Below are 25,752 nucleotides of genomic sequence, written 5' to 3' on the forward strand. Positions count from 1 at the left end.
CTTAAAGTTACCCCTGCTTAGTTATTTCAATGCATTTCAATATTTTGTGAAGAAATTCACTTGAACTTTGATTTACCTGAAAAGGTAATGAGTCTCATGCTCACTTGGTGCAGTTGACTTAACTTAGTCTAAGTTAGAACTTTTTATCTTTTTCTGTTGTTTTTTGCTCTCAGGTCTGGGACCAGAATTGTAACCATTCAACAAAATAAACAGATTTCTAAATATGAAGTTTAGCCCATGGATTCATGAGAAGGAGATATTCTTGACCAATCGAAGTCATAACTACCATAGGTTTTTCTATCACCCCTCCCCCAAAATTAAGTTTCAAAAAAAAATTTTTTTCTCATTTTGTGTGGTTGTGTAGCACAAAATAAGTCAGAGGAACCAGGAATTTTCTTTTTCCCTACATTAGTTGACCTTTATGTTGTGCTTATGCCATTTTGTACTTTGAGTAACGTTGTCTCCAAAGGTTCTGCTTTGGTTGAATGCCAGTCATTGGCCCTCCTTAAATAAGGGCCACAGTCCTTGTGGGTATCTCCTTGTTGGAGAAATTGCAGGTAAACTTTGTAAGCAAAGAGGATCTTGCCGATTGGTCTCCTTTGTCTACATGTGTTGTTGTTTGCATCTACCTGGGACTTACAATTATTGTTTGCTTTTCCTTCTCTTTGACTGTTTTTGGCCAAACATGTTTTCATCATCCTAATGAAAGATTTAAGTTTCAGAGCTAGCCTTAGACATTTATGTCTCTTCCTTTTCCTTGGGTTAGCAGGCATCTGCCATTAAATACATCGAATTTATTCCATGTTAGTGGGTCATTTCTGATGCCTTTGACCGTCTGAAGGTTTGGTGAAAAACATATTCAATTATTTTACATATTAAAGAAACTACGCTAATGTTTAAGGGTTCACTGTGTCTCTATAGAATTTAACAAACTTTTTTCTTTAGTGTCTAGTGAAGGTTCATGGCTCAAACTCAACCTGAATGAAAAATATGACTACTGTTACAACATTGATTCAAAAGAGGGCTCCTGGGTCATACCTGAATCATGCTTGTATAAAGAATCATGGCTCACAGGAAAAGAAATCGAGGTAGGAGGTTGGTGTTTGATGGATAACTGTACTGTATAAAGTTAAATTTGACTGGTTGACTATTTCTGAATCATGGAAGTGATGAGAGGAACTAATTGATTTATCTGAAGGCTGGATATGTAATGAAGTCTTCATGAACTGCAGTTGAATATGGCTGCATTGTTACTAATGTACAGAGTTTTTTCCATATTGGCTTAACAAAACCAAATAGAGCAGGGGGAAGAAATATTTCACTATTTATTTGGGATGGTAGATTATCCTAAGAAATCAATCTTAAGATTTTTCTTGACTTAATTAAGCTCAATTAATGATAATTCCTGGGTTGTCAATATTTAAAAGGTATTTCTTTCCCACCCATCTCAGCCTGCAACTTAACATTGTACCTTTCAAACCAATATGTCATTTTTTTCTACAAAGTGCTAGAGAGGGCATCTCTGCCACACATGGCCCCAGCCATCTCCAGGACAGCTTCAGAAGCAAAGAACAGAGTTGGGCAAAGAGCAGGATGGGTAAACATTAAACGTTTGCTGCTTCTGAGATGGTCATCTTAGCATGTTTTCATTGCTTAACATTTCTAGAGCTCTGGATGTACCCATGTCCAAATGTAAGTGCTAACATCACAATTGAGTGTATCTTATACTTGGCTTTCGATTAACTGACATAAAAATTAGCCATGTGTCCATATATTGCACTAACCGAGAGTTATACATGATACATTGAATTGGAATTTCTATTTAACTACTAAAGATCCCTTTTAACTAATCCTTGACCCACATTTGAAAGCTTTCTTCCAACAGATTTTACTTATTGAAAGTAATTTATCCCTTCTCTCATCTCTTTTTAACCAAACTATATAGATAGTACCTGTTTGAGCTTCTTGTTAGGAGTAAAGAAATAGTGCATTAGTGAACATAGCATCGTTATTGACTATTAGGACATTTGTTAGTTTTTGTTTGTTTCTCTTTTTGGGGGTACATTTGTTATTTTAAATACAGAAAGAAGAAACTCATTTAGAAAAGTCTGTATTAGGCGAAGCCCCATCTTTACTAAAAATACAAAAATTAGCTGGGCATGGTGGCGAGCACCTGTAATCCCAGCTACTTGGGAGGCTGAGTCAGGAGAATTGCCTGAAACCAGGAGGCAGAGGTTGCAGTGAGCCAAGATCGCACCACTGCACTCCAGCCTGGGCAATAAGAACTATACTCTGTCTCTGGGAAAAAAAAAAAAAAAAAAAAAAAAAAAAAAAAACAGAAAAGTCTGCTTTAGAATCTCAGGTTCAGATGCTTTTTCTCATTGTAAACAAGACTAGCTGGAGTCTCAGGGGTCCTCCTGATTTCCCCATGTGCCTTGTCCATTGTAGTCCTAATTCCCTCCCAAATATTCAGCAATTTTTATATATACAGGAGCCCAGGGCTGAAGTATTTACAAAAAAAGATAACAAGAGCAAAGCTAGGAGAAAAAGTACAGCCAAAAGAGCTCTTTTCAGTTTCAGTTCTAGATCACTGAATTTCATTCATTTTTTAGTTGCCCCTCCCTACATAGAGGAACGAGAGAAGCACTTTGACAATAGATTATTTGTATAATCATGGCTTTGTTAGAGCTGAATATTTTCTCGCAACATGGGAATAGGGGGACTAAATGCTTGGTGAAAATTTCCTGAAACAAAAGACTTAGCTATAAACAGGTAGTGAAGTAGATCTTGCCGAATGGCCTTCTCTGTGAGGTTCTTCTTTGCTTTGTCTGAGGTTGGTGGGCAGCCATGAAGAAACAAGAGGAGGTAAAGTCAGAGGAATGTGAAATTGGAATCAACCCTTGTAGCAAGATGTCTGAAACAAGTTATGGCCAAAAGTAACCTTTCCAACTGGTGTCCCTGCAAATACCCAAAGAATGTGTGGAATTGAGAATGAGGTCTCCTGAAACCATAAACATAGCCAAGTACCCCTCATTTATATAGAGTTTCACTTTCCAATATACTTTCACATCACTTTGATCCCTAAATTATCCTCTAAGTAGAGATAGAGCAAATATTCTCATCTTCTGTTTTTCTAAGTGAGGAAATTGGGGCACAGAGTAGGTGAAGCAGCTTGTACTAATTCTGCAATTTGGGTAGATTTTGTCAATTAACAGATTTATTTCCAGTGCTTCCAACTTCTAGTCTAGTATCTTTTCCACTTTTTCATTGTTTTTGACACAGTCACCAGTATCTCTGAGTGGTTTTGTCATGTGCCCATTGCTCTGGAATTAATAACCCAAGTTGGTGGCTTAAGAAATACATAAGTACTTTAAAAAGTGAGTAATGCTTCCCAGGGGGAATACTCTTGAAGTAATATTCACCAACATTGCTTTGGATTTAAAAACAAAAGTTCGACTCAAAGGATGTGAAACCTGCCGGTAATGGATCCACGCATCGTAATATGTTTAAAGAGAAAATACTGATGATAATTAAGTTCTATCTTGGAAAAAAACAAGAACAAACATCTTACAGAATCATTAAAAGTCAACATCAAAGATATTGCAGTGTAGCAGTATTGCAGACAGAATCACCAATGCAGTATTTACTAAAACTTAGAGGAAAAAAACGTGATCTGAGTCTGACCAGTGCTACCAAAAATGCTTAATGACAAGAAGATAGTGAAGAACACAGTTTAGTGACTCATTTCAGATGTTCAGAGGTCGTACAAGTTTTAGGAAAATGACATTGTAGCAATGGATTATTAGTGCTAATTTTGAAGAAAAAAATGAAATCATAGACATGCTAAAAAATTATGTGCTATGGTTGAAAAGATGTATCAAACTATAAAGAAGCAGCATCGAAGATTTAAAATTTAGAATAAAAAATTGGTCATGTGACATCCCAAGATATACCCCAGGTATAACTTTTTGTTATATCAAGCATCAGTCTGTTAAGATTATTAACCAGTGGAAGGTATAACACTGTTATTAAAAAGTTGTGTTTCTTCTAAACAACCTGAAGTTACCAGTTTTATGCAATGAATGCATACATATATGTCTTCTCTTAAAGATATGTATGCATCTTTTGTATGATTTCACTTTTAGCTCTTTGAGTTAACCAACCATTAATTCCAGTTGTACTAAATAAGAGTCATCAGCTATAGAAGTGACAGTCCAGTCTTTCTTTGCATCTCTCATCGGGCATAAAAGTAAACCCTGTTCATACCCCATGGGAAACTTTCTTATAACCCCCTTCTTCCTTTTTTCTCATTCTTCTAGATTTCTGCCATCTATCCTTAATAGCACTTATCTTGCCCCTCCCACCCCTTTTTCTTTTGCCCCAGAACATCATTCTGAGTTTGGCTGCAGCTCATTACAGGGGTCTGCCTACTCTGGCCTGGGGAAAAAATGGGAAAGAAGTCTGAGAACCTTATGACCATTGCAGTCTTTTCCTTGGCAGCCCAAGGGAAGTGGGAGGTGATGCATGTTTTTACAGCAAGCACCCTTGTCCCTTTACATTCTGTGGAGATCAGGCCTCATGCCTCGTCCTTGCCAGCATCATCCATACATCTCTGCTTCCAAATCCTGAGATCATTGAGCTTTATTCTCTTGCCACCTCAGCACCAAACTCGGAGATTCCAAAATCATATTGCTAGAAAGAAGCTAAGCCAGTTTCATCCCTCAGCTCTGCTTAAATTTGTTTTTAAACCAAGCCAAAAGGAGACATCCATATTGTTTTCTAAAAGATAAAATATCACAAGCTATTCTATGTGTGCCTTTCAGCTGATGTGTGAAGTATAACCATAAGAAATATCTCTTGCCAGGACATAATTGAGGAAGTCACAGTAGGTTACATTCGTGAGAATATATGGTCTGCTTCAGAAGAGATGCTTCTTCGCTTTCAAGCCACAAGTTCAGGACCCATCCTTAGGGAAGAGTTTGAAGCTAGAAAATCATTTTTGCATGAACAAGAAGAGAATGTGGTCAAAATACAGGTATGTGGATCACCTACCACTGTTTACGACAAACTGTCATATCACCTGAAAATGTTTTCTTTGATAATAGTCAACTACCAGCATTACTATAAACAAATCTGACTGCATATTTTTACATAATCAGTACCCCTAGTCTACTTCACTAAGGCTTTAAAATGGAAAGCATTTTGATGATGAATGACTTAACCTATGGTCTTCTAGAGAGTATTTAGGAGCACTGCAGATTTGCACAGATCCACCTGCTGCCAACTTAGTTGGACCCAAAGGGATATGCCTTGGATCAGAGTTGAAATCATACCTGGCTTGGGGACTTTACAATTTGGCTTTTTTGTGATTAGTGGATGTTGAGTGGCATCTTAGTTTCTGTGCTGTTCTAGCCTGAAAGAACAGAAGAACTAATGAAATAAACAGATTTAGCATCTCTAAGAATGTCTTCTTACCTTCTGTAATCTGTCACTCTTCATTTAGGCCTGCAGGAGAAACCTTCATTCCCAATTTTTTTGCTATAAATTGTTCTTAAGTTTGCATGACTTGTCTGAACTTTCTGATTGGCAGGAGAATTTGCCAGGTTTAGATGTTTCTCTTCTGTATTCCTGTAGTACCCCCTACCAGTCACCACACTGGTTTGTGAAAGGCTGTGAGTTTGTTCTTTTTATTGTGAGTTCAAAGGGGTATTGTTAACAACTGGTAAAGTCTGATGCTGATGGGTTTTTACTTTGAAGCTTCCTAAATTGAACGTTTTTCTGTGGAAGAGCTTCTTTTTTGTGTGGTCACTGGTGAACTCATCTGCTTTTCCCACCTAACTGTAATGTCCAAGGCAGAAAATGAATTTTACCAACATTTGTGTTCCTGTATCTTGCACATGATAGATGCTTACGTGTTTAAAATTTGCTTGGAGCTTAAGATATTATTAGCAAAGCAGAAATAATTTTATAAAAGAAATTTCTACTATAAATCTGACACTCAAAGGATTTTTCTAGGTGGGCCAGTGAGTTTCCAATTTAGTCCTTTAAACAAATAGTAGACAGAACACACAGGAAGTGAACAAAAGCCTCAAAATTGTCATCTACACTGATGAGGCTCTAATTTTGGACAAATTTCACATGTCAGCCAATATAAAATTTGGACCCCACACTCCCCAGTCTCGGGGCACACAGCAGTGTTGCAGTTGGAAGGTATACTACAGAGCCCACCAGTACAGAATCCCTCTGTATTAGAAACCAGGGCTGAAGGATGAGAGAAATGGGGTAAGGACAAGAGCGATCATTTGGAGCCTTTTTCCTCCACCTCAGCAGAGGCAAAAGAATTGACGAAGCAGTCATCAAACCATGAAGTCACCTCACCATGCCTTTTTATCAGTCTTCTGACAATTTTCCAAAACAGAGGGCATGAAACCTAAAGGTAAGCCTACTTCACGGATGTGGACCAGAAGTGAATAATGCAGTCTATAGGAACCTGCTGACCCTTAAAACCAAGAGCCCATGAACCAAAAGGTGTCATGCTAATCTCATTTCTCGCCAAAGTGGCTGGTTCACCTTCAAGTAGGAAAATGTTCTGATATCTGAGAAGTTCCCCTATGTAAAACACTGTGAGCTTCCTAGCTGGCTGAATTGCCCCCAGATACAGGAGTCTTAACAAAATTGGAGAGAAATACAAAGGCAAAGCTCCTAGGCCAAGGCCAGCTATACCCCAGCTACACCACCCTGCCTGCCGTCAGTGGTCTGCCAAGGAAAAGTGGTACAGAGAATGTGCATGATCAACGTCCAGCACTGTGTCTCAAGTGCTTATGGAGTTAATTGGGAGGTGCCCAGGTCAATATAGAGGAAGTCAAAGAGAATCTGTAGATTATTATTATTTTATTATTTTTTTATTATTATTATTATTTTTGAGCAGTTAGAAGTCCCCAGTAAAATCGCGTGAGTGAGCCAGAAAGAAAAAACTGCTCATAAACAAAAAAGATTTTATATCAAAAACAGAAAAAGGAATGTAACTTGCAAAATATAAATGGAGTAGACATCTAGAGTTACTCTTCTAGAAGACAGGAGAGAATATTATACTGAAACTGCTTTATACTGTCAAGGAATTTGTTAAGACGTGGACTTAATGAAATAAGAAGACAACAGAATAATAAAATAAAAAGACAGCTGACAGCTAAGGAGAGGAAGAGAAATAATGATGTCATAGAATGTAAATGAATTTATAACTGCAGAATGCAAAATGGACACTGAGCATAATTGGAGCAGACACAGAAAGCTTCAGAAAAATCCACAAAGGATGAGAGAAAGAATAGATTATTAAAAACACACTTTCTCATCTGAAAAATATAATGCCCATTTTATTGCAGGGTGGTGAGGACTGACTGCAATAACTCACATAACAGACGTTTCCTAGTATGTGCTTCTCAAGTGCTTGATAAACTTTAGAAATGGCAAGGTGATAGAGATAATGACTCAGAGGGCAGATAATGGGGATCCAATATTGATATTGTTGATGTGGCACAGGAAGACATCAGAAAAAAATCAAATAGGATAGAATAGATAACTACAGGAGGAAGTTTTTTTCGTGAACTGAAGAAAGCTAGTATACTACTTTTTAGAAAAGGATATAATAGTGGCAAACACCAAAACCTAGCCCTGAGATATAATGAATTATTGAACTTCAGCTCAGGGAGTGCCACAAGCATCCTGGTGAAGAAAAACAAGCTACCCTGAAGGAACTTCACTTTGCCAGGAGCAGCGGCAGAGTCTGTGTGCCGAGAGGAAGGGGATGGCCTGAGAGAGTCGGTCCTCAGTTGTTTTAATGTAACTGACTACTCCTATAGATTGCTGGATTTTTTTTTTACCTTCGAGGAGAGGGAGAAGAGGTAAATGTTTAGGGCTTTCTTGGCTAACCGAGATCCCACAAGTATTTTGTGCATTCGAAGTTGGCATTGGTAATTTGAATATGTCTGTACTGAGTGTCCAGTTATCAAGCATAGCAGCCAGTGTATCAAGCCAGATTTCCCAGCGAGGAATAAAGTCTATAAAACAGAGCAATGACCTCTGAGGTCTAAGTGTTTTGACAGACTTCTTTTATACAGATACTCTGCACAGAAAATATATTTGTGGTACTAGAAAACAAAACAAATAAGATGGCTATTATAAATTTTCCCACAAGTTCCCATACCAGGCAGGAGAATGAGACTGCCATTTTTGTAAATCTATTTTTTTTTTTTTTGTAAATCTATTTTTTTTTAAACAGAGTCTTGCTCTGTCGCCCAGGCTGGAGTGCAGTGGCACCATCCCAGCTCACTGCAACCTCCACCTCCTGGGTTCAAGTGATTCTTATACCTCAGCTTCCCAAGTAGCTGGGATAACAGGCATGCGCCGCCACACCCTGCTCATTTTTGTATTTTTTATAGAGACAGAGTTTCACCATGTTGGCCAGGCTGGTCTTGAATTCCCAGCCTCGAGTGATCTGCCCGCCTCGGCTTTCCAAAGTGCTGGGATTATAGGCATGAGCCACCACACCCTGCATGTAAATCGCATCTGTCTGTAATTTTCCAAGTTTCTTTATATCAACTTTATACCCATATTTGCTTATAATAAACAGCCTCTAAATAGAGAAGAGCTTACAATATCATGGCTATGCACAAGAGTTCTGTTGTTGGTACATAATAGGAAAAGCTTATCTCAATGGAACTAAAACTTACAGACTAAAAAAAAGAAAAACAGAGTTTTGGCAAATGAAATATGAGGTAAGTAGTATTCTGCTTCTATGGAGCAAAAAAAATTCTTTTATTATTATACTTTAAGTTCTGGGATACATGTGCAGAATGTGCAGGTTTGTTACATAGGTATACATGTGCCATAGTGGTGTGCTGCACCCATCAACAGACCATCTACATTAGGTATTTCTCCTAATGCTCTCTCTCCCCTAGTTCCCCAGCCCCTGACAGGCCCCAGTATGTGATGTTCCCCTCCCTGTGTCCATGTGTTCTCATTGTTCAACTCCCACTTATGAGTGAGAATATGAGGTGTTTGGTTTTCTGTTCCTGTGTTAGTCTGCTGAGAATGATGGCTTCCAGCTTCATCCATGTCCCTGCAAAGGACGTGAACTCATCCTTTTTTATGACTGCATAGTATTCCATGGTGTATATCTGCCACATTTTCTTTATCCAGTCTATCATTGACAGGCATTTGGGTTGGTTCCAATCCCTTACTATTGTGAACAGTACTGTAATAAACATACCTGTCATTGTGTCTTTATAGTAGAATGATTTATAATCCCTTGGGTATATACCCAGTAATGGGATTGCTGAGTCAAATGGTATTTCTAGTTCTAGATCCTTGAGGAATCACCACACTGTCTTCCACAATGGTTGAACTAAGTTACACTCCCACCAACAGTGTAAAAGCCTTCCTATTTCTCCACATACTCTCCAGCATCTGTTGTTTCCTGACATTTTAATGATTGTCATTCCAGCTGGCGTGAGATGGTATCTCATTGTGGTTTTGATTTGCTTTTCTCTAATGACCAGTGATGTTGAGCTTTTTTTCATGTTTGTTGGCTGCATAAATGTCTTCTTTTGAGAAGTATCTGTTCATATCCAGGAGCAAAAAAATTGTATTCCCAGCCAAGCTGCCTTTATTTGGAAAGGTAACAAAACTCATAAATGTAGAAGAATACCAGAAAAATGTACGTAAATAATAATGAGATGAAACATAATAATGAACTCTCAAGGTAAATCCTGGTGGCATACACAGTTAATCCTTAGTACATTAAAAAAAAGAAGAAGAAGAAAAAAAAACAGAATGGACGAATGGGGTCATTTTGCCAATGCAGGAGTGATTCAATATTAAATAATCTGTTACTATGACAGGTCACTTATTCAGAATGTTTGCGAATCTCAGATAATTGAAATTAACAGTGTTTTTGGAGTTTAGGTAATTCCAGAAGAGCAGAATGGGAACTTGAGCTCGTTCCAATTATCTTGTTTAGCCTTTCAGTATGGACTAAGGAAGGAATGGGATTTATAATATACATTCAAACAATTACACTTCTCTACTTTAAACCAGTGTTAACCACCAAAATGTGTGAATTGTTAAGATCCATCACAACATGTGTTTTACTGATTGGACTGCCATGGAATCCCGGAGACCCACGATGAGGGTCCACTTCCCCTACTTGCTGTTGTGCTGTTGGGCCACTTTTGTGAACAACTGTTGGTGACGTCAGAGAATTTTGCCCATCTCAAAATTGCCACACTGTGACAAATCCCATGGGGTAGCATTTTCTAAACAGATAATTAATTTAAAATTTTTTATTTTGGTTATTGACATTTTTATCATTTAATGTGTGGACACATACCCAATGCTCTCTTTGCCTGGAAGATTGGTAAAAGTACAAAATCTCATGCCTTCCGCGAGGCCTATTGAATCCTAACCTGCATTCTGACAAGATCCTCAGATGATTTTATATTCACATTAATGTTTGAGCAGCACTGTTAAGATCACTTCCGTTTCAAAACTCCAGATGATAATGCATCTTCCCGTATAATTCTTTATCACCATAAGAGCTTAAGGGAGAAAAACTCATGTGCCCATTTCAATAGTTACTGCAAAAGCATTTGATAAAATTCTAGACCCATTCCTGTATCTTTAAATGATTGCGTTGAAGTTTAAGGTTTTGTTGAGGCAGTTGGCATCTTTATAATAATAAACTTTACAGTTCAGACATTAATCTTTTTCCATTTATTAATCTGTTCCAAAGTATACCATTATAATTTTATTCCTTTATATTTTTGAGTTTACTCCTACCCCTATGTATCTTTTTCTGCTATTGTGAATAACATCTTTATTCTATTATGTTGTTTATTCTTGACATGTAGAAAAGTTATCAATTTTATATTCATTTTATTACTAGTCAGCAGGATGAACTCTTAGTTCTAATACATTTTTAGTTGATCCTCTTGAGTCATAACTGCTGTTGACACCTCTGATTTTTTTTAAATCTTGAATTTTGTCAAGGAATAGATTCATATAACCTTAATAATATAGAAAACTATAAACTTTAAGGACGTAAAAATTATTTGGGCTTGCCTTCTGCTTCTGGGGAAATGGAACACATGTTCTTTTCCCTATTCTTCCATAAATACAACTAAAAGCCCCCAATATTATATATAAACAAACATAACACTCTTAAAAGTGAAGAGAAAAAAGTCAGACTAACTAGTGAACCTTGGGACCCAAGGAATGACATAGTGGTGAGTTCTTTGAGTTTTCTTTTTGTTTATATTTTTCTGACCTGTAGCTGAAGAGGGTGGCAACCCAGAAATACCAATGGGTACAGGCTCTGATGTGGTTTGCCTCTGTGTCCCCACCCGAATCTCATCTTGAATTGAACATCCATAATTCCCACGTGTTGTGGGAGGGACCCAGTGGAAGATCATTTGAATCATGGGGACAGTTTCCTCCATACTGTTCTTGTGGTAGTGAATAAGTCTCATGAGACCTGATGGTTTTATAAGGGATTTCCACTTTTGCTTCTTTCTCATTCTCTCTTGCTGCCACCGTGTAAAAAGTGCCTTTTGCCTTCCACCATGGTTGTGAGGCCTCCCCAGCCATGTGGAACTGTGAGTCCATTAAACCTGTTTTTCTTCCCAGTCTCAGGTATGTCTGTATCAGCAGATGAAAACAGACTAATATAGGCTCCAATGAAAGCCTGTTCTCTGTAGCCAAAGGGCCAAGAAAGAAACAGTCTAGCAAGACAAAAATAATTTCAGACAGTAACTACTCTACTCTAGCCAAACACCACACACACACACATACACACACACACACACACACACACAGGAAAAAAAAAATATAATGCCTCCACCTAGGACAGCAAAGCCTGAATGGGGAGCCTGGGCTTCCACCCTCCTGGACTGTAACAAGGCACCCAGACTTGTAGAATCTGGATCTCGTGCCCACTGAGCAGTAATGTGGCAGCCCTCCCTCTCCCTGCTAGAGTGGTGTGAGAGGAGCCACGGCAGAGAGGCAGGACCTTCACACCATCTAGCTGTAATAAGGTCTTTTCCCTCAGTTGGTCAATGGAGGCCACATGGGGAGTAATAAGAAGGCACTTCTACTCTCCCAGCCAGAGTGATATCAAGAGAGGTCCAGTAGGTAGCTGGACCCCCTCCCAGCAATAATGAGGAGGCCTTCCCCACCTTGGTGTTAAGGTTCCTTGGGTCCCAAGGTTCACTAGCCTCCTTTTCTCCTCTTCACCTTTAAGAGGGTTATGTTAGTTTATATAGACAGAAACCAAATGGAGAACCTAGCCTTCTCCTCCCACCTCCTAGTAATAAGGCAGTGCTCCCCCCCTTTTCCTTGCCAAAACAATGTCAGGAAAAGCCACCTAAAACAGTAGGATTAAATAAGATCCAGGACCCCATACTACCCACATTGTCTAAGGTTCATCACTTGACTATTTGGATATTGCAATCACAACAATCACTTATGTCAAGAACCAAGAAAATCACAACTTAAGTTTAAAATAACAATTCCTAGGTACCCACACAGAAATGACAGATGTTAGAATTATCTGACAAGGATTTTTAAAGCAGCTATCATAAAAATGTTACAGCAAGCAATTAGCAATTACTAACACTTGAAGCAAAAGAAATAACATCTCAGGAAAAAAAACTAAAGCCTCAGCAAATAATTAGAAAGTTTATAAACCACACAGTAACTTTTAGAACTAAAAAATACAGTAACAGACGTGGAAACCCAATGAATAGTCTTTGCAGCAGAATGGAAGGACAGAGGAGGAATGCATCAGTGAACTAGAGACTATAACAATAGAAATTCTCAGATCTGAACAACAGAGAAAAAGCAAACTGAAAAAAATAAAGAACAGAGCCTCAAGGATCAGTGGGATTATAGCAGAAGATTTGACATTTGTGTCATCAGATTCCCAGAGGAGAGGAGAAAGAGGCAGTACTGACAAAGCACTTGAAATAAAAGTGGAAATGTTGCAAAAACACAGATTCAAGAAGCTGAGGAAACCTCAAACAGGATAAAGTGAAAGAAATTCACACAAAGACATATCACAGCCAAACTTCTGAAAATAAAAGACAAAGAAAATATTTTGAAAAGCAGTGAGATAGAAACAACTTACCTATAAGAGGGAGATGGTTCTAATGACAGAGGATTTTTCATAACTTAAGGAGGCCAGAAGGAAGTAAAACATTTTTCAGGGGAAGCAAAGGCTGAATGAGGAGTCTAAACTTCCACTCTCCTGTAACAAGGCACCCAGACACTTGTAGAATCTGGAGAGAAAATAACTGTCAACATAGAATTTTATATCCAGCAAAAATATCCTTTAGGAAGGAAGGAGAAACTAAGAGCACTTGTTACCAGCAAACCTTCCCTCAAAGAATGACTACAGATAGCTCTCTAAACAAAAAGGAAATGATGAAAGAAGAAATTTCAGAACATCAGAAAGGAAGAAAGGATAGCTAGAAGAATAAAAATATGAATAAATACATTTTTCTACTCTTGAGTTTTTGAAATTGACAGTTGAAGTGCTGATGTGGCTCTGAATGTTTACAGGGTTCATTCCCCGTGGCTTCTCTCAAGGGCTGGTATTCAGTGTCTGTGGCTTTTCCAGGCACAGGGTACAAGCTATGAATGGATCTACCATTCTGGGGTCTGGAGGACAGTGGCTGTCTGCTCACAGCTCCACTAGGCAATGTCCTAGTGGGGACTCTGTGTAGGAGCTCCAGCCCCACATTTCTTCTCCACACTAACCTACAGAGATTCTTCATGACGGTTTTGTTCCTGCAGCAGGCTTCTGCCTGGAATCCCAGGCTTTTCCGAACATTCTTTGAAATCTAGGCAGAGGCTCCCAAGCCTTGACTCTTGCATTCTGTGCACCCACAGGCTTAACATGACATGGAAGCCACTAAGGCTTACAGCTTGCACCCTCTGAAGCAGCAGCCTGAGCTGTACCTGAGCCCCTTTTAGCCATGGCTAGATCTGGAGCGACTGGGATGCAGGGATTAGTGTCCCAAGGCTGTGCAGGCAGCAAGGCCCTGGGCCTGGCCCACGAAACTGTTCTGCCCTCCTAGGCTTCCCAGCCTGTGATGGCAGGGGCTGCTGTGAAGGTCTCTAAAACATTGCGGATTTCGATTAGACATGAGATTTGGGTGGGGACGCAAATCCAAACCATATCAAGGCGTGAGCCACCATGCCCAGTTCACATCTTAATGTAAGTTTGTATTTGTATTTGTGTGTATAATGATGGGGTATGTGTGTTTACACATGTGCATATTTCAGAGGATACATAATAAAATGTTAAATAGTAGTTCCCTTTATGAAGTAGCTAGGTGGAAGTAGAGATAGGTACACAGGTACGTATCCCTTTCTCTTTGTTCACTGTGTATTTTAATAGATCTTCTAGGTATTGAGGTACAGATTGTTTGCATAGAAATATGTATAATTATTCTGTGGATTTTTTTGTTAACATGTGGTATCATAATATGTGTGGTAAGCTAAAATTTCCTTTTAATATTATCTGTATATCTTGGAGGTCTTCCTATTCTCCAAGATACAGAGCATTGCCATAGTCAGTATATATGACCTTACTTTACTCTTTTTTTATATATATACTTTAAGTTCTAGGGTACATGTGCACAACATGCAGGTTTGTTACATATGTATACATGTGCCATGTTGGTGTGCTGCACCCATTAACTCATGATTTACATTAGGTATTTCTCCTAATGCTATCCCTCCCCCTCCCCCGACCTTACTTTACTCTTAACTGATGTGTAGCATCCCTCAGTGGGACTGCAATTGCAGTGTCTCTAGCTGTTCCCCCTATTTGTGAACATTTTACTGGATGCACATTTTTGGTATTACAAACAATGCTGTAACAAAAATACTTATATATGGGGTTTTTCTACACAGATGCTTTTATTTTCCTGGGCTTGATACATTGAAAACTAGAAATATTAGGTGAAAGGCTAAATAATTTTAAATTTGATACTGCTAAATTCCCTCCCCAAAACTATACACTTTTGTAGTTTCCTCGAGCTCACACTTCACCATCTATGCTTTCTTTGTCCTCCAATTGACAAATGGATAAGGCAAGAATTTTCCCAAAACTACCCTGACTGCCTTAAGCTTAAAGCCATATCAAAGATGTTTTGACATTTTTGTGGAAATTTGTTCTGCCTTTTCCTCTTTCAGTTCAGTTCTAGTTACCTTCTTTTTTCTAGGAACCCTCATAATTTTTATCTCTATGCCTTCTTATTTTCTAGCACTATTATGGATTGCTTTAAAAGTATGTTTGGGCCAGGTATGGCTAACACCTGTAATCCCAACACTTTGGGAGGCCAAGGTGGGTGGATTGCTTGAGTCCAGGAATTCAGGAACAGCCTGGGCAACATAATGAAACTCTGTCTCTATAAAAAATAGAAAAATTAGCTGGGCATGGTGGTGTATACCTGTAGTCCCAGCTACTCAGGAGTCTGAGACAGGAGGATCAGTTGAGCCCAGGAGGTGGAGGCTGCAGTTAGCCATGATTGAGCCACTGCACTGTAGCCTGGGTGACAAAATGAGACCCTGTCTCAAAAAATGATAATAAAAGTGTATTTGTATGATGTTACCATTGGGGGAAGCTGTGTAAAGGGGTACATGGAACTCATCGAATAATTTTTGATCCTTCTTGTGAGTTGGTGATTCTTTCGAAATTAAAAGGTTTTTTTTTTTTTAAGTATATTTTTGCCTTCTAGGGATTTGGACCAAGGGGAAGTCTGGAGCGAGTGCCCAGTTCATCATTTTGATTCCATCCTGACTATATTGTTTTGACTCATTACAAAAATATTATTGTTGAAATAAAATTTCATGTACCCTTTTAAAAAAGAATGAGGCAAATATATACAGACATGGAAGGACGTTTATACAAATAATTTGATTTTTTTTATTTGCCCTTTTTAACAAGGAACTTTTACTTCCTTTCTAATTTGAAAAACAGTATCAGAATTGGGGTGAGTTACAAAGATGTTTCAATAAAAAGATGCTCATAAACGAATTGGAATAAACGGATAGCAGTTATGAATTTAATTCTTCTAAAGATACTAGTTTGTGTCCAGTTTTTGTGTTTCCTGTAAAACTTCTACTTAATGGTGATAATCAGGTAAAGCTGTGTTGATGAAGCATTGTTTAACCTCATGTAGGAGTATATGAAATGATGGTCAGTTGCAGCACCAGTGTTTTCCGGGATCCAAGGGATTCAGGGCCACAAGTTGGTAGAGCATCCTCCTTTCCAGTCGGGGCCACAGTGGGCCACTTGTTGTGGTAAAGATACTTAATATTAGGCATTATTTTCAAGCATTTTTTGTTGTTATCAAATACCAGTAGCACCTACTTAATACTGTTTATGGGTTTTGGAGAAATTCCATTTTATTATTCCTTCTTGTTACCCAGGGCCTTGGTAAAGTTAAGCTTTCCAGCAGAAACTGTGCTTCTCCATGTAATTTATGACCTCTGCTCTGCTGTCCTAAGCTTAGAACAAGTCTCAGCTGTGAGCTGATGTGCTGTGCCATGGTTAACTGGCTACCCCCAGAGAGTATGTCCAGATGAGATTTGAAGGGAGAGTCCCTGACAGCGCCCCAGCTCCATGCGACCTGAGATGTGCTCTGCTCTTGCACTTCCTATATAAACTGGGAAACTTGCTGGTAAATAATTCTATAACCCACTCTTTTCCTTAGGCTTTTTGGAAAGGATGTAAACAACGGAAGGTGTATATGCACAGGCGGCAAACATTCATTGATAATACTGATTCTATTGTGAAGGTAAATACCCTTTCCTACCATACCAAGTGCTTGGCTTAAACGTTTCCCCTCATTTCATGTTTAATATGAAAGACAGCTACAGAAAGGGAGGGTATGTGTGAGCCTTGAAGTCAGAAGGCAGTACTGGATTTGAATCCCAGCTCCGCTGCTCATTTACCTAATCATTTTTCAAGCAGGTTAGTTAAACTACTATAAAACTTCAAGTCCTTTATGAGTGGTTATGAGAATCACAAGTGAAAGTGTTCTGTGACTAATAAATTCTCTTTGTCTAGAAAGTTCAAATTGATTATTTAAACTCTAGGTAGAACCCAGCTTTATTTCATGTTTCTCTTTCCACATTTGCTTAAGCATATTTAGAATGCTCAGATGTAACAGAACAAAACCAATGATTAGAGGAAGTAGAGCTAATTTAAGGCCTATATTTGGGAGTTGAATTAGTCGAACCCAGCCTTTCACTCAGGTGAATAGCTCTGGGTGAGAAAGAAAGGGTACTGTGGTGTCCACTCTCATGGATCTGAAAGCCAGAGTGACTGGGCAAAAATCAACTTGGAAATCTACAACTTAGAGATCTACAACTTGGAGATCTACAAGTCTCCAGCCTGGAAATCCAGATGAGAGTGGAAGCAATGGAGCTGGAAAGTAGAATCAGATTAGTTTAAAGATGTTTTAGGCCAGGCTTAGTGGTTCATACCTGTAATCCCAGCACTTTGGGAGGCCGAGGTGGGAGGATCACTTGAGCCCAGGAGTTCAGGACCAGCCTGGGTAACATAGGGGGACCTCATTTGTATTTTTAAAAATAATAATAAATAAAAACAAATTTTAAAAAAAGTTTTAAACTGTGAAGGCAGAGAATAACGTGACCCAGATCCATTGTGCAGTAGCTCCTTGATGAAATAGCATCCTATGGAACGTATGCCTATTTTCTCAAAAACTATTGGTAGCAATTGGGTCCCTCATGAGACCTCTTCAGTGTTTTCCCGTAAAAACTTAAAAGGATATTGAATGCATTTAAAGGGATGATAAAAGAAACCCTAGACTTAGTTTACTTGATTTCCTGACTCATTGCAACTCTCAGCAAAACGCCTCATCCTTCTGGCTTTTATTTACTGAGATTAAGGTAAAATACTACAAAGTTAAATTGTTCTCCCCACCTCTCTCTTATTAAGGCAGTGAAATTAACAGTAACATGTAAAGTGTTTTGAACCCCTTAAGAAACATCTGTGAAAGATTGATTATTTAGTGGGCTGCTTTTTTTCCTTATCAAGTATCATTGTTTTTAGAAAAACTACACAAAACCGTATTACGGGTTGTTTGGTGATTACTTTGACTTTTCTCTTTATTTTTTATTGTTCTTTTCTATTTTTTTAAACTTTTTAGATTCAGTCCTGGTTCCGAATGGCAACTGCAAGAAAGAGCTATCTTTCAAGACTACAGTATTTCAGAGATCATGTAAGAAAAATGCCTGTGGGATTTTATCCAGGTTGATAATGAACTAAATTAATGCTTTATTGAATGTTAGCATTGAATGATTTTTGTTGAATGGTGGATAAGAACACTTAGGAAAGAATGGATCTTAGAACTTCATATGATAATATTTGGAGGCTTACTGTTTTCATTCAGAAATCATGTTGAGAGTTAGACTTCGCGTCAGGACTCAATAGAAAATGGGTGAGGGGAAAACTGTAGGCTAGTTACACCAAAGACAGAAGACTCTAGAAAAATATTTTCCAGCATTGCATATGTAGGTTTTTCAACTGCTAACTGCTTACTTTAAATAGAAGCCCCCGGGAGGGATTTTTTCCTGAATCTTTAAGGAAGAGATATGGGAACATAGATTGGATCATCTAAGTTCTGTGCTAAAATTATTTTCCCTTTTTAGATCTCTTTGTCTAAGCAGTTCCCCTACAGTCTTGTTTGCACTTTTAGTTAACTTATCTGACCTCTTCTTCAAAGAAAATGGAAAAATAAACGTTGAATACATCACATTGAAATACTGTCAGTTCTAAGTAGTGTCAGTTCTTAAATACTAACAGTTCTTAAATGTTCTAAATTCAAAAATAATGGAGTAGGTGGGACTCTGGGAGATCAAGACTTGTCTCAATCTTTTGCAGAATAATGAAATTGTGAAAATACAGTCACTGCTGAGAGCGAACAAAGCTAGAGATGACTACAAAACACTGGGTAAGTGAGAGCTTTCTGAAACAAAGCAAGGATTTTTTATAAACCAGGCAAGGACATATTGGTCCATATTGGTCACTTCAGAGATTGTTCTAAGAACAGAGGATACCCATTGTTTCCAGTAGATTTTGATCATCTCAGGCCCCAGGTTCTAAACCAGTACACAGAGGAACACTTGGTGACAGGAAATGGGCCTTCCTATTAAATGGAAGGGATCAGCCACATGGTATAATTTCTTCTTCAAAGAGAATGGAGTTGGCGTAAATGCTGAATTTTTTTTCAATCTAAGCTAGAGTCAAAAATCTAATGCAAAAGAGTTAGCTAAAAAATAATCTTACATTTACATTGTTTAATTTGTTAGACATAGTCTCATCTCCCAAAAATGACAACTGCAGACATCTTCCTGCAATTTCATTCTGAACTTTTCACAGAATAATTTTTAATTTTTGTTTGTTTGTTTTTATTTTGAGACAGAGTCTCACACTGTTGCCCAGGCTGGAGTGCAGTGGCACAATCTTGGCTCACTGCAACCTCCACCTCCCCAGTTCAAGTGATTCTCCTGTCTCAGCCTCCTGAGTAGCTGGGATTACAGGCACAAGCCACCACACCCAGCTAATATTTTGTATTTTTAGTAGAGACGGGGTTTCACCATGTGTGTCAGGCTGGTCTTCAACCCCTGACCTCATGATTCACCTGCCTCGGCCTCCGAAAGTGCTAGGATTACAGATTAAGGTTTTTAATAAAAATGTGTAGAAAGTTTGAAAATAGCAAAATAAAATTCACCAAAAAATAAGTCACATTTTGTGCTATCTCCTTACAGTCCCAACTTTGCCTATGTTTGTTATTTTGTTTTTTTACATCATAAGTTGATTCTTCATATATTCAATTTTTGCATTCTAATTATCACAGGAACATGCACAGTCAAGGAAAGCTTGCTGATAAATTTATTAGTACTTACAGTGCCTAGTAAGTTTAGCCAGCACCTTTTATTGTCTAAAGTTTGTCTGAATTAAGGGATGAAGTATATGGCTCAAGAAAGATCTTCCCTGGTACTTGTTAAGGAAAATCTAGGGACGCTTGAAGTCCTCACTCTGCCTCCAGCCTGCAGAATCTACTGAATAATGTCTCATTCCACTAGATTCCAGCTCACCTCTCAGCTGGTAGATATGTTGTTGTTGTTTTGAAATTTTTTTAAAGAAGGCTAAAGAGGATTTTTCTTTTTCTGAGCCCTGACACTAAAATATGTTTGCTATTGCTTTTATATATGAAAGATGACTTCAAAGTAAATTTTCCAAATGAACACAGGCTAATTTTCATTTCGTTCAAGGTAACATGTTTTTTTTTAAGCAGTTACAGTGATGTTTTTTATTTGTTTACTTTTTTATTACAAAGACAAATTCCGATTTTAAAATCTGGGCAACTTTATATTGGGACATAAAAGGTAAATAGAGAAACCATCTCGGTGAGTGAGTTAGATCTAAGCTTCTCTGGGCTTCAGCAAATTGGGTGCTTTTATGGCAATCAAAAAAAGTTTATGGTAACCAAAACTTTTCTAAGTTTGTTATCATCTGTTCTCACCCTTTTTCTCTGGAATGTCACTGAACGCATTCCAGCTTGAAAGTTGCTGGAACTAGGATGTGGTCACCTGTAGGTGCAGACTATAAAGTGGCCTGATTTCCTGAAATGAAAATATCTGTACCACAAAGTCATTCTCAGATGAAGATGGCAAGGCCGGGCGCGGTGGCTCAAGCCTGTAATCCCAGCACTTTGGGAGGCCGAGACGGGCGGATCACGAGGTCAGGAGATCGAGACCATCCTGGCTAACACGGTGAAACCCCGTCTCTACTAAAAAACACAAAAAACTAGCCGGGCGAGGTGGCGGGCGCCTGTAGTCCCAGCTACTCGGGAGGCTGAGGCAGGAGAATGGCGTGAACCCGGGAGGCGGAGCTTGCAGTGAGCTGAGATTGCACCACTGCACTCCAGCCCGGGCGGCAGAGACTCCGTCTCAAAAAAAAAAAAAAAAAAAAAAAAAAAGATGGCAAAAAGCCTAGTATTGATAGAGGAAATAATAAATTCAGGCCATTAGTAAAGCTAAAATACTAATTTAGTTGTTTCCGATGGGACTGTTAGTACATATGAAGAGACATAACCCTTAGCGGGAGGGAGAAGCAGCCATCAACTCTGGCCACGGTGGGAGGGCTCATGTTCCCCCAACTTGGCTGCATGGATGAGCTGTGGTGCATTGCTAAGGCCTTCCCTGAAGTGGTCATGTCAGTGGCAGCATCTTTGCTGGAAATGGATGGAAAATAAATTGATGTGCTTCAGTGGTCAGGAAATAAAGGGTCCGGTGATCCAAGGAAAATTCTCCAATAAAGGCCATCAGCAACGGTAAAATAACATACCTGACTATAGATTTGGTTTTCCATGCTGGGTTTATGCAGTTGTTTGTGGTGTTGGTTTTCTTCCTCCTTTAGTGTCAAAACACCACAGAACTAAGATGGAAGTCAAAGGAAGACTGTCAAGGGCCTAGGTGTAAAGGAGGGCAGCTATTGAGATGACCATGACTGTACTAGCTCTTGCAAGTCATCTTTCTATTATTGGGTCTAATCATTCGTCCTCAATGGACCGGATGATTTATTCTTACAGTTTACCCAGATCTTATCTCCCTAAGCGTGTTAAAATATTTTCCAAGAGTCAGAGTGCCAGGAAATTAAAGCCTAAAGTTCCAGGTACTAAGGGAAACACCCTTTTAGAATTTATGTGTGAATGTCCCTCTCAATAACAGGGGCTGACCCATAGATTCTGAGCACCCTCCCTTGGCTGGTGCTCAAAGAACAAGGGCCAAGTTTCAATTTCTAAAATCTTTTTATTTCAGCTGGGTAGAATATTCGTTTCACTTATCATTCTGTTGGTTCCTGTTTGGCTTTTACAGTCCTCCCTTCCTGGCCCTTTTCTAATTCAGCTTTCGCCTACTTCCGGCTCCTTCCCAAAGATCCTTTGGGTTGGGAGAAACCACTTTCTGCTTCCTGCAGCAAGAATGTAAGTCACTTATCTAGCTCAAGCACAAGGTCTCAGGGTCAAGGTAACTTATATTAACTTTCTTTCCCAGGTTCCTGAGGAAGGAGGCACAGATAGTACTATCTTCTTAGTGCATGAGTCCAGGGAACAGTGTGAGAGCTGATAAAAGGGAGAAAAGGGGAGTTGATAACTAGAAAAGAGTGGGGCCAGATATCTGTTTTGTTCATTTATTTATTTATCAGTTTCCTTGTCCAGATTTTAAATTGTGTGGGGGTGGGTAGAATGATTCTCACCCTAGACCAAGTACTTTCATTGGTATATTTTTCTAGTAATTGTTTAAGACCTTGTTTCTTTCCTGTTGATAATCATTCCAAGCTTTCCTAATTAAAGTATGCCTGTTCCTGTCACTGCAGTTGGCTCTGAAAACCCACCATTAACAGTAATTCGCAAATTTGTATACCTGTTGGACCAAAGTGATTTGGATTTCCAGGAGGAACTAGAGGTTGCACGATTAAGGGAAGAAGTAGTGACCAAGATCAGGGCCAATCAACAGCTGGAAAAAGACCTGAACCTGATGGACATCAAGATTGGACTCCTGGTGAAGAACAGGATCACACTAGAGGTCGGTGGGGTTTTTGGGACTGTCAGCTCCCAGAAGAGGGAAGATGCCTACATACAGTCAAGAGTCATTTAATGACAGGGATACATTTTCAGAAACGTAGCATTAGGTGATTTCATCCTGATGCAAACATCATAGAACACTTACCTAAACATAGATGGTAGAGTCTACTACACACCTAGGCTACATGGTAAAGCCTACTGCTCCTGGGCTACACACCTGTATAGCTTGTGACTGTACTAATACTGCAGGCAATTGTAACACAATGGTAAGTATTTGTGTGTCTAAACATAGCTCAACATAGAAAAAATACAGTGAAAATATTATACTATAATCTTATAGAACTAATGTCTTATATGAGGTCTACTGTTGACTGAAACATGTTGTTTGTGGTTATATATGTTCATGACACTTTGGTCTAGCTAAGTTCATTTGGAATCTACAATAAGTTTTTATCGTTTTTATTATAAATTAGTGGTTCTCCAGTCTGTAAAATTTTATGCCTCCCCATTTATAACATTTTGTAAGGCTTCCTTATTCTGAAATGAAATCTATGTGATAAAATGTACTGATGTATATACCTTCAGAATAAGACTAGGGCCTTTATATGAATACAAAAGAGAAATTTAAAGAGTAATTGTTAATAAAAGCACACATTTTATTGAGAAAATGTATATGCCTGATGACACTGGAAGACATGATACAGTTACCAGGGGTGTGGACCTCTTCACAGAACAGCTACAGATTGTGAGGGCTTCAGTGGCAACTGATGTGGAGAAGTGGTAGAGCTGGCAGGACCTCGTTTTCCAAAATGGAGAACAACTATTTGTAAAGTTCAGCATTAGCCAAGTGTAGTCTCCACCCAGTTTACCCAGCAGTTGCAATTCTAGAAAATCCTAGATTTTGTGTGGGGAAAATATATTATGCATCTACGTAAAACAATTAGATTCTAGGCTTAGATAATTACAAACAGAATATTGACCTACGTAAATGACCAGTAAGACATTCAAAAGTTCTGTCATGCAAGGTGTAGGGCAATTATTTACACAGGACCATCCCACAAATTGCCAGATCACAGAGCACCTCTCATCCCCAATCCCTGCTCACTAGAAAGCAGGAGTGCCCTTCAATTGTTAAGATATTAAAAAACATCCCCACGTATTTCCAAAATACGTACAGAGTCACACTGCCCACATTGATAACTTCTAAATAAATCACGGTGTGACTTCACATCTGTGTGAAACCTGCCAATATCAGGGCTCAAAAAAAAGTGTAAAAAGCGTCATTTTTACCCAAGAACAGATGCCTAGGATAAGACCTCTCTCCCCGTCCTTGTTCCCTTCCTATGTGCCACATCAGTTTTCAGGAAAAACTGATAGGTCGAAGAGGGAAACTGACCTTCTGGAAACTCTGAGAAGGCTACAGTGGCTCATAGGTGGAGCTCCAGCGGCCAGCAACCAAGCGAGTGTTCTGGACAGCTGGGAGATGAGCAGCCACAGGAGGCTGCCAGTTACGTGGGCATGTGAATGCCCCAGGCTGGTCCTCCAGACCTCATAAAGACACCAGGGCAGTTGTGAAGGAGAAAATAAGAAAAACATCATTTTATAAACACAAGTGATCATCTCTTCTAAACATTCAGGAATAAAACTACTTTTATTATTTTATCCAGAAAAACAATAGTATTTTTTTAAAAATAATGTATTTGTATTGTTTGACAAAAATGAGAACTTTTCAAGTGTAATATATTCCAGAAGGTTTTTTAGAGAATGCTTTTTATAACCTTAAACTGCTGTTTCACCCTATTGCCATAAAATCATAAACAGGAAATGTCTTGCCTTTTAAAATAAAGGCTTAGTTGCAAATCAGTACATAGTTTAAATAATATGTATCTTTTGGAAACACAATTGTGGCAAGTTATCAGATTTTCATGAATGCTTGAGTTTTGTGGGGGTTTTTTTAAAGCCACTTATCACTAATAGATAACATTGTGAAGTTTTTCAACATATTTGCAAATACCCAATATGTATCCAGCATTTTTTAGTGATTAAACTAATGATTATTAAATATGCAGCTGTTAGCCTTATCATTGACAGAACATTTGTAGTGATGCAAGAACAGAGCAGTTGAAGCTTTATTTATAGTAGTGAAAAAGTGGGAAACGACCTGAAGGCCAGAACAATATGCAGAGGATGATATAATTAGTTTAATATAGATGTTGTATAACCACTAAAAATAATGGTTTTGATACTTCTAAAGCAGGAGGAAAGGTTTGTGATTTAGTAGAGGAGAAAATAGTGCCTAAGTTAGTATGATTTCTTTTATTATCAAAAAATAATAATAAGCCAGACGGACAAAGAAGTTAAGTGATTTTTCTTTGTGTGATAGTTATGTTTATCTTCTCCCCCTCCTCCCCACACCTTTTTATTTTTAACAATGAGTGTGTGTTTAGTGAGGAAAGAGAGATTGTAAAGGGAAGTGGCTTTGTTCTTACAGAACAATGCTAGCTCTTGCTAGTAACCTTAACATTTTTTATAGTTCTTTTAAAAATCAGCATTCCTCCTAAAAACCTCAAAATCTGTAGGTTAGTGAAGTGACTAACATTGATTTTAGGCAAAAAGAATGGTTTGGAGAAAGAAGACAAAGCAACTGAAATAGAGGTTTCCTGGAGGCACAGGAGCCAAAAAAAAAAAAAAAAAAAAAAAGTATAGGTCAACCTAGCTGGAAGGAAAGCCTAAATTAAGAGACTAAAGCTAATCTAAAACTAGTACTAAAATTCCCATTCATAAGTGTGATGTATCATCCAGGAGCCCAGATTTGCAGGCCAGAACTACCTGAAACCCAGCATTGAGATTTGTTAACTATTAATGCTTAATTATACTACTTCACTGCTTATATTAACGTGTGACCTTGAGCGTATTTCTTAACCTCTCTCTGAGTGTGTTTTCTTCCTTGGAAAATGTACGAGGTGATTTACATATATTTTTAATCTTCACAGCAACTCAGTAAAATTGCTGTTATTACACTCACTCTATAGATGAGGAAACTGAAGCTTAGATTAACCTGTGCAGGTTTACCAAG

General features: G+C 38.5%; 1 protein-coding gene across 5 annotated transcripts in view; it reads left to right on the forward strand.

The window, feature by feature from the left end:
- IQGAP2 (IQ motif containing GTPase activating protein 2) overlaps positions 1-25,752 on the forward strand; it is a 310,132-nt gene that overhangs the window by 238,348 nt on the left and 46,032 nt on the right. For all 5 annotated transcript variants that reach the window (XM_015140297.3, XM_078004903.1, XM_028849526.2 and 2 more), the window contains 6 exons: positions 946-1,088; positions 4,865-5,035; positions 16,776-16,859; positions 18,237-18,308; positions 18,971-19,040; positions 22,469-22,677. In XM_015140297.3, the coding sequence (XP_014995783.1) occupies positions 946-1,088; positions 4,865-5,035; positions 16,776-16,859; positions 18,237-18,308; positions 18,971-19,040; positions 22,469-22,677 (749 nt within the window). The remainder of the gene's footprint in view (positions 1-945; positions 1,089-4,864; positions 5,036-16,775; positions 16,860-18,236; positions 18,309-18,970; positions 19,041-22,468; positions 22,678-25,752) is intronic.

Source organism: Macaca mulatta, chromosome 6 (genome assembly GCF_049350105.2).
Source record: "Macaca mulatta isolate MMU2019108-1 chromosome 6, T2T-MMU8v2.0, whole genome shotgun sequence".
NCBI classification, from domain to species: Eukaryota; Metazoa; Chordata; class Mammalia; order Primates; family Cercopithecidae; genus Macaca; species Macaca mulatta.